Raw genomic sequence first — 8,095 nt, 5'->3', positions numbered from 1 at the left:
CCGTGTTCACCTCCTGGATGTTCTGCATATAGCGTCCTGTGCAAGAAGTGGCCTTCTAACCCTTGTCCCTTCTCTAAGAAAATTCTACCCCTTCTCCAGAACTCAGCCCCGGCACAACCTCCTTTGGGAAATCTTTCTGAACTGCCTGCCCCAGGCTGGGTGAGGGGGCACCACCCTGGCCTCTCCACCTCCCAACCCCCACTCCCTGACCACCCTGCATTACCACTGTCTAGGCCTCCCTCCTTAAGGGCTGGGCTCGGTCTGCAGCCCCACCCCAGCCAGGGCCGGCCTATAGCAGGTGTCAGTGAGTGCGTGTGGTTGGTGAATGAACACAGGACCCACCTGGCTAGGGGTTAAAGTAGGAAGGAGCTCAGGGTGGGGCGGGGCTTCCGCCAGGCTTCTGGGACTGATCTCTTATTTGCCAGGGCTGTCTCCAGCCTTATCTGGTTAGGCCTGAGTTGAAAGCAAGCTGGTGACATGCTGACATGGTTCCCGGGTTACTCAGTAACCTTGCCCTCTTTAAAAATCCCACTGTTTCCCCCTGGCATCCAGAACCGACCGCTTCTCCCTCCCGGGCACTGCTGCCATGAATACCTTCCTGCTCTCTGCACTGTGCCTCCTCGGGACCTGGGCAGTCCTGGCAGGGGGAGTCACCGTACAGGTAAATCCTCTGTCCCTACCCCGGCCTGGCTTGCTCTCTGCTCCCAGTTCCCAGGGCCCGTCCCCTGAGAAAGCACCCCCTCTTTCTGGAGTTGGAGCAAGGTCTCAGGTGTGGCCCTTTCTCAGGAACCTGTTTCTCAGTCCTGTCTCGTATGCCCTCCCCTTCAAACTTGGACAGAAGAGAAATCACCATTTGGGAAAGCGGGTTGATTAGCCAATTTACTGAGGGCTTGCCAGGGGCCAAGCTCCTCAAGGGAGGCCCCATGATCATCCTGGAAGAATGGGATTATTAGTCCCATTTTTCAGAGGAGGAAAATTTGAGCCTCAGAGAGGTTCTGTAACTAGCCCTAGGCACACGGCTGGGAAGTGAAGGAGCTAGATTCAGTTCTAGACCTTCCTCTCAGCCAGAGCATCGACCTGGGTCTTGGGGAACCATGCAGGCATCCCAGAGCAGGCTGTAGCCTGGCCTGACACTCTGAACTTGTCTCCCTCAGGATGGAGAGTTCTCTTTTTCTCTGGAGTCAGTGAAGAAGCTCAAAGACCTTCGGGGGCTCCAGGAGCCCAGCATTCGGAACCGTAGGAAGAGTGGTGGGCCCGTGGTTCCCATAGCCTGCAGCCACCAGAAGTTTCCCGAAGAACTCAAGCCTCTCTGCAAGGAGCCCAATGCCCAGGAGATCCTCCGGAGGTTGGGTGAGTAGCCACCTCCCTGGTGGGTGGGGCCTGGGAACTCCCTGATTGGTGGCACGGGAGGGGGATGTGCTCTGATTGGTGGGTCTGATGAGGAGGTCGTAAGTAGTTCTAAGTTGTAATTGGTGGAGCTTGCTCCAGGAAGATCCCCGCTCTGACTGATGATTCGTTGGTAGTTCTGCATCCCGCCCCTCCAGCCTTAGCAATTGCTCTTTCTGGGCGGCATCTCCATTCTGACTGGCTGGCTTGGGCGCTACCTGTTTGGGGGGGAAAGACCAGCCGGTCGGAGAGGACAGGCCTGGGTTTCTCCTGGGGACTCCGGGGCAGGTGTCCAAGCTCTGGCTCAAGGGAGGGCGGGGCCTTGGCTCTCTGGGCGCCCCATCTCTCCTGCGCAGAGGCCATCGCCGAGGACCCGGACTCGTGCGAGATCTGTGCCTTCGCTGCCTGTGCTGGATGCTAGGACGGTCGGCTCGCTGCCTCCTGCCCCGGCCGATGCTCCCACTGCCCGCAGCTCAGCCTACCCTGCCCCCAGGGGAGGCGTGAAGAGGGCGTGGCCTGGGGCGACCTGCGCAAGCCTGGCCCCTGCCCCCCAAGATCCCCTCGGACCCTCAGCTAATAAACCAGATCCCAGAATACTCCTGGTGTCGATCCTTCATCTGCCAGCCGACTCATCACCCAGCTTTATGGGTGCCTACTCTGCCCTCAAGCTCAGAGTTTACTGTGTGAAGTGCAAGGACCCTCCCTCCCTACTGACCTGGGGCTGCCATCGCACACAGGCACTGAGGGGACCTCAATCTGCAGGCCACCAGCTGGGGGGGAGGGGTGGTGGAGCAGAACCTCTGCTTTTCTTTCACCTCCTCCGGGCGGGTAGGGGGAGGGCACCAAAGTCTCTGAGCCCTGAGTGAGCTCAGGAGTCCCTGGTCTGCATGTCCAGCCCAGTTTGGGTGGCTGTGAGACTGGCCCCAAGCTCTGCAGTGTTCAGGGGACCCCCAGCGCTGGCCCCCCTGACCACCTCAGCGTTGCCTCCTGCCCTACCCCCTGGGACCACACCTCAAGCCACCTCCCCTCACCTGTGCTCTGCTCCTCTTCCCACACTCCTGGCCAGATAAACTCCTGCTCAGGTGCCAAGGTTGTGCTCCCTTGGCCCCTCCTCAGAAGCCTTTCTTTACCCTCCCAGGGGGGGTCTTCATGCTCCCGCTTTGTCCTCTGTGCTCTGTGGGCACTTTAACCACTCATGCCCCTTGCGAGGCTCTGGCCACCCTGTGCCATAATGGCTTCTGTGCCAGGGGAGTCTCTCTGACCCCCAGAGTGGGTGAAACCCACCACGCCAATGATTGCATGAGGATATGACCTAGGGCAGGCAAAAGCCAGAGATACCCAGTTCCAGCCCCATACCACATACTGTGCGCTGCTAGAAGTCACTTTCCCTCTCTGTGCCTCAATCTCCTTCCCTGTAAAACTGGGACTGTACTAGTATCTGCCACCCAGGCTGGGAGAAGTAAACCAAAGCATGAGGAACCAGAGCCAAGCTGAGAATGGTTCAGACAGGGGTGAGGAGGCGAGGCACGGAGGGCTGCTTGTTAGCAAAGTTAGAGGGAATGGGCAAAGAGGAGGTGACCAGGGTATTTCTTGGGGAGTCAGGTAGAGAAGTGTCACGGGGTGATTGAGGCAGAAGTCCTTGGGCCGCAGGATTCAGAGGGCGAGGTGTCTTCAGGGCCAGGTCAGGGGAGGCTCTGCAAAGGGGAGGGGTGGCAGGCATCTGCACGAGTGTTTGGGATAGGCACTGGGGTGGATGGACATTCAAAACCAATCTGGAGGGAGGGAGGCCTAGGGCGTTCCAGAAGGGGGAGTAGGTGCGGACCTAGAAGTGGGAAGGTCCAAGGCACTAGAATGGTTCAGTCTGGACAGGGTGGGTCCTGGGAGGCACCCAGGGCTGGGTTTGAACCTGACCATGTCACTTACAAGCTGTGTACAAATAATGCACGCAAATGTGTATGTAATGCTACTTACCCTACGAACCAAGTCTCCCTGAGACTTGGTTTCCTCATCTGAAAATGGGGATGATGACAGTACCTCCCAGGGCTGCAGGGGATTTGATGTGACGCATGGTGGGGCAGAATCATGAAACGCTCCCACTCTGGAGCTGAGCTCTGGGTGTGAATCCTGACTCTGCCTGTTACCGGCTGTGTGACTTTGGCCAGTTACTTAGCCTCTTTTCTCCTCAGTCTCCTTATCTGTGAAATGGGGATCACAAGAATCCCTACTTGGTAGGGTTGAGGGAAGGTTAAATGTAGTCACATAGGAAAAACTCTGAGAGCTCTGCAGGGCCCGTAGTGGACACTTCTGCTGCTGCTATTATTACAGTTTCTGTGTAGATGGCTCAGCTTGAGCCTGGCACATAGTAGGTGGTCAGTCAGTGGCATTTCCCTTCACTGCCTCCTCCCCAGGTACCTTTGGGCTCAGTTTAGAATGGAGTGCTGGGGAGCCCCAGAAGGATAAGGGGCCCTGTCAGAGCAGGGCTGCGGGGTTCCCCTGGCATGTTGGGCACAGAGAGTCTGCAGGATGCAGGGCCAGGGAGGGAGGTCTGCCTGGCCTGGGGAAATGTGATAAGGGCTCATCTCGAGTGGTGGTAAGAGAAGAGAGGGCCCCGAGAGTCACAGGCGGCATTGCAAAGGCCCCAGCCAGCCTTGCCTGTGGGGTGAGGGAGAGGAAGGAACTAGAACTCTGGGGTTTGTGGCCTGGTCGAATGGGGGGCTGTGGGGCTCATGAGCAGAGCTGGGCGGTTGGGATGGGGAGCTGGTCTGGGGAAATTCGCCATGGCCTTGGCCCTGGGTGATCTGAGTTCAGAGATCACCACCCCTTTATGCCTGGCTCTCCTCTATGGCTGCCTGGGACAGGGGCTGTGGAAGGGCCTTCCATCGTGTGGAAGGGCCCTTCTTCAGGGAATGCCCAGCACGGCTCCTGCCTTGAGTGAAGGAGTTGGCTGCAGCTGCGAGAGTGTTGCATCAGGTGTCATCAGCGTGGCCAAGTCACAGGGAGGCAGCAACAAGATGGTTCAGAGCATGGGCTCTGTCCCCCACTGCCTGGGAAGAAGTCTGCTTTGCCACGTTGTTGAGCCTGTGGTCTTGGACGAGCTGGTTCTCTGTCTGTACCTGGGTCTCTTTATTCATAAAGTGGAGTATTTATAATAGCACCTGCTTCATCAGACAGTTTTGAGGACCCAATGAGTTAATAAGTGCAAAGCATTTAGAATAGGGCCTAGGGTATAGCAAATGCTCAGTAGATGTTGGCTATTATTGTTATTATTATTCCTCAGGGCCGCCAGGATGGAGTGAGGGAGGAAAGGTCTTCCTTCCATCTAGAGCTGGCCAGAGGGTCCTGGGGAGCCCAGGAAGGTAAGGATAAGGGCCAAGGCCCATCTTCTCAGGAGCCCCGGGGCGGAGGCAGAGCAGAAAACGGGCCTGGGGAGGGGGCACCACGTGGTTCTCCCTGTACCCACTACTCCTGCAGCCCCACCTCCTGGGGGACGCTCCCTGCCCTCCCTGCCCCCTGGTTGTTGCTCTGGCTCTGCCGCTGGGCCAGCCCTTGGGCTCGGCTTGTGGGGTCAGGTGGGAACAGGTGCTCCATGGTTTCTTAGGTCTGTGATTGTGCGAGACTCATTTCACTCCCCCGGCCCGCATCCTGGAGACTCCCTCCTCCTATATGAAATAGGGCTTGATGAACCAACTCCCCAGGCGCTGGAAACTGGGAAATTCCTGACCATATCATTAGATCAACCTTTTTCCTCAACCGCTTAGCTACCCGAGCGCCCCTGCCCATGGCCCCTGGGGATGAACAAATGGACTCCAGACTCCGTGTGTAGGTGGGGAATCTTTATTCAGCAGCAGGGCTGCCTCAGGGGCCGAACTCTCCTCCAACCAAGTGTCCAACTGCTTTGTGCCCGATCTAGCCGCTCGAGCCTCTGGCTGGTGGCGATGACCTCAGGGTCCCCCCCGGAACTCGGGTGGGGGTGCAGGCTGTGAAGGCAGTGGGCTGGGGACAAAGTGTCCGGGGTGGGCTCAGGGCGCCCAGCCATCTCCGAGGCAGCCGGTACAGGCGACATTCACACACAGCTCACAGTCGTCATTAGCCATGGTCCCTGGGCAAGGGAGAAAACCGGTCAGCCTACCCTGCCCGTGAACCACCTGTGGTCCAGGGAGCTGCTGGCCGGGCAGCCAGAGAAGGCTGCTTCGGAGGGGGCCTGAGGGTGAGGACCAGCATCTTTCTCACAGATCAGGAGCATGATGATGGAGAAGCAGAGAGTGACTCGGGTTCAAGTCCCGGCCCTCTCCTTCCTAGCGGGGCCTGGGCATGCCTCTTACACTCTCCGGGCTGGAGTTTCCCTGTTGACTCTGTGGACAGCATCAACTGACAGGGTGGCCGTGAAGAGAGAAGACCAGCAAAGGGACTGACACAGGCCTGGCACTTAGTAGGTGCTCAATAAATGCTAGTAAGTCGCTATTGTCACTGGCCAGTTCTGCTTCTTCCCTCACATTTCAGCTTAGATGTCACCTCCTCTTGGAAGTCTTTCAGACTCCTTATGCCACCCCAGACATGAGCCATCTCTCCTCTGTGTCCCCTGTGCTTCCCCATCAGCCACCGTATTGCAGGCATGGCCTATGGGTCTGTTGTCCGGTGCCCTCTTCCCTCCCATCCGTGACGTCTGGTAGGACAATCGACGGTCCAGGTTGCCAGGGCCTGAGGGGGCAGGCCTTGACTCTCCCTGGCCCGGCCACTGGGTGCTTAATGGAAAGAACGGGCAGTGGAGGAGCTGGGGTGTGGGCAGGACAGCGAGCCAGAGGCAGGGAGCTTCGCAGGGGTGGGCACTCACTCAAAGCCTGGAAGACGCTGGCCGCTTCCCTGGATGCACAGATGGGCTGGAGGTCCTGTGGCAGGGCCGGGTGGTGACACACGGAGGGCACGAGGCTCTGGGCCTGGAGGCGGGGGTTGGGCAGCCACTGCTGCTCCAGGTTACTCAGCTTCTTCACTGATTCCAGCTGGACCTGGAAGCCTTGGTACTAGGGGGGCAGGGGAGAGGAGATGAGAGGGATCCGCAGAACCTTCCCTGTTCTCATGGGGGGTCCAGGCCATACTCAAAGGACAGCCTGGGAGGTGGGAGCAGGCACCTGCCACTTCACACCCCATTGTGCCTCAGGCCCCCAGGAACTGTAGATGAGGATCCCATGGGGCTGGGGAGCAGGTGGTTCAGGGCACGGGCTTTGGAGACCAGTGTAAACCCCCTCCCCCACCCCGGTTCAAATCCCAGCTCTTCCCAATAGGCCGCCTGTGTCTTCTGCACTCTGAGCGTCATCTGGCAAATGGCCCCTCCCCAGCGCCTGCCACCAGTACAGTCCACGCTGGGTAACTGGGCGATCACCCCTGAACCGGCGTGGCAAAATGATGGCATCCCCAAGTTGGCCGGGTTCCAAGGCCAGGGACGCAGGGGTGGGGGGAAGGTGACTCTTCCCGTCCCTCCCAAGGAGGCTCCACCCAGAGTTGGGAATGTGACAGGGCCACAGACCTCCCCACTCTTGCTGGCCAGCGGCATCCCACTGCCTGGCAGGCGGACCCTGCTTCCACGACTCCCTCCAGCCTCACAGTTGTCCAGGAAGGAGCCCCTGTCCCCCTGCTGTCTTCTCTCTGAGCCTTTGCATATGCTGTGCCCTCTGCCCTGAACTGTCCTTGTCCTCTGTGCCTAGCTACCTCCCGCTCATCTTGCAATATCAGCTCAGTTACCTGCCAGGGAAGCTCTTCGGGTGACTCTCCCCCCCTCCACCCATTAATGGGAGAATATAGGGAGCTGTGGGAGAGCCCCCTCCTTCTGGGCTCCCGAAGGGCAGGGACTATGTCTTGTTCCACCTTCTGACCTCTGGCCAGGACCGGCCTTCTGATAGAGCAATGCTGAATAGCAGCGGTTTATTATTGCCATCACTGCTATCATCACTCCCTTCAGCATTCTCGCTGCCACCACCCACCAGCTGTCTTGGTCCCTGGGTCGTGCTTAGGTGTTGGGCTGAGCCCTGGGCCCACCAGCCCTTGCTCCCCTATATCCCATGACGTTTCTAACGTCCCCTCTCCATCCCAGCCCCTCACGGGGGAACCTTCAGGCAAAGGGCACACTGGCCGGAGGGACTCACCTGAATGTAGACTGACTGTGTGCCCTGCAGAAGCACCAGGAGGAACACAGCCATCCCGGACAGGAGTCCTGACGCCATCCTGCCGCGCATCTCACGCCGTCTGTATCCTGCTGCTGCTCCCACAGGCTCCCACCTGCTTCCCCAGCGAGCAGCTCTTTATAGGCCAGGCTCCAGTACCCTTGCCACTCATTAACTGGCCAGCTGGGGCGGGGTTGACAGCTGGTTGGCTGGCTGGGGGTGATGAGGGCAGAGAGGCCCAGAAAACTCAGGAACAAGATACTATGTGTCAGGCACCTGTGTGGGCGGCTCTGTGGGAGGGCCTTGGATACACCCCTCTCCTTAGCTCCACGAGACACCTATTTACATGGAATGATGGGGAGACCATTGTACAGACTGGGAAAGTGAGGCCCAGGAGGTGAATTAACTTGCCTCAGGTCACCAAGCTAGTCAGTGACACAGCAGGGACTCAAGCATCTTTGACTCAGGTCAGCCTATGGTCCTTTCTCCGGGCAAAGGAGGCAGATAGGCTGGTCCAGGGTGAGATGGGCAGACACAGGACTGATGTCAGCACT

At 58.6% G+C, this 8,095-nt stretch overlaps 2 protein-coding genes and 1 long non-coding RNA gene across 3 annotated transcripts; 2 read left to right on the top strand and 1 right to left on the bottom strand.

The window, feature by feature from the left end:
* Positions 1 to 504: 504 nt before the first annotated feature.
* On the top strand, positions 505 to 1,982 carry GUCA2A (guanylate cyclase activator 2A). Its single transcript, XM_015063149.3, has 3 exons — positions 505 to 661; positions 1,155 to 1,350; positions 1,743 to 1,982. Exons 1-3 carry the CDS (start codon positions 587 to 589, stop codon positions 1,805 to 1,807), a joined length of 336 nt encoding a protein of 111 aa, XP_014918635.1. The 5' UTR covers positions 505 to 586; the 3' UTR covers positions 1,808 to 1,982.
* A 1,845-nt stretch (positions 1,983 to 3,827) lies between these two features.
* Positions 3,828 to 5,845, top strand: LOC128313502 (uncharacterized). Its single transcript, XR_008294317.1, has 2 exons — positions 3,828 to 4,742; positions 5,686 to 5,845. It is a non-coding gene; the product is annotated as an uncharacterized LOC128313502 (long non-coding RNA).
* On the bottom strand, positions 5,205 to 7,682 carry GUCA2B (guanylate cyclase activator 2B). The gene is made up of 3 exons (XM_027058181.2): positions 7,524 to 7,682; positions 6,218 to 6,404; positions 5,205 to 5,485 (listed from the first exon to the last, which is right to left on the bottom strand). The coding sequence occupies exons 1-3, from the start codon at positions 7,611 to 7,613 to the stop codon at positions 5,406 to 5,408; spliced, it is 357 nt and encodes a 118-aa protein (XP_026913982.1). The 5' UTR covers positions 7,614 to 7,682; the 3' UTR covers positions 5,205 to 5,405.
* Between the last annotated feature and the right edge of the window lie 413 nt (positions 7,683 to 8,095).

This window comes from Acinonyx jubatus, chromosome C1, assembly GCF_027475565.1.
Source record: "Acinonyx jubatus isolate Ajub_Pintada_27869175 chromosome C1, VMU_Ajub_asm_v1.0, whole genome shotgun sequence".
NCBI classification, from domain to species: Eukaryota; Metazoa; Chordata; class Mammalia; order Carnivora; family Felidae; genus Acinonyx; species Acinonyx jubatus.
This window is presented reverse-complemented; position numbering and strand designations above follow the sequence as displayed.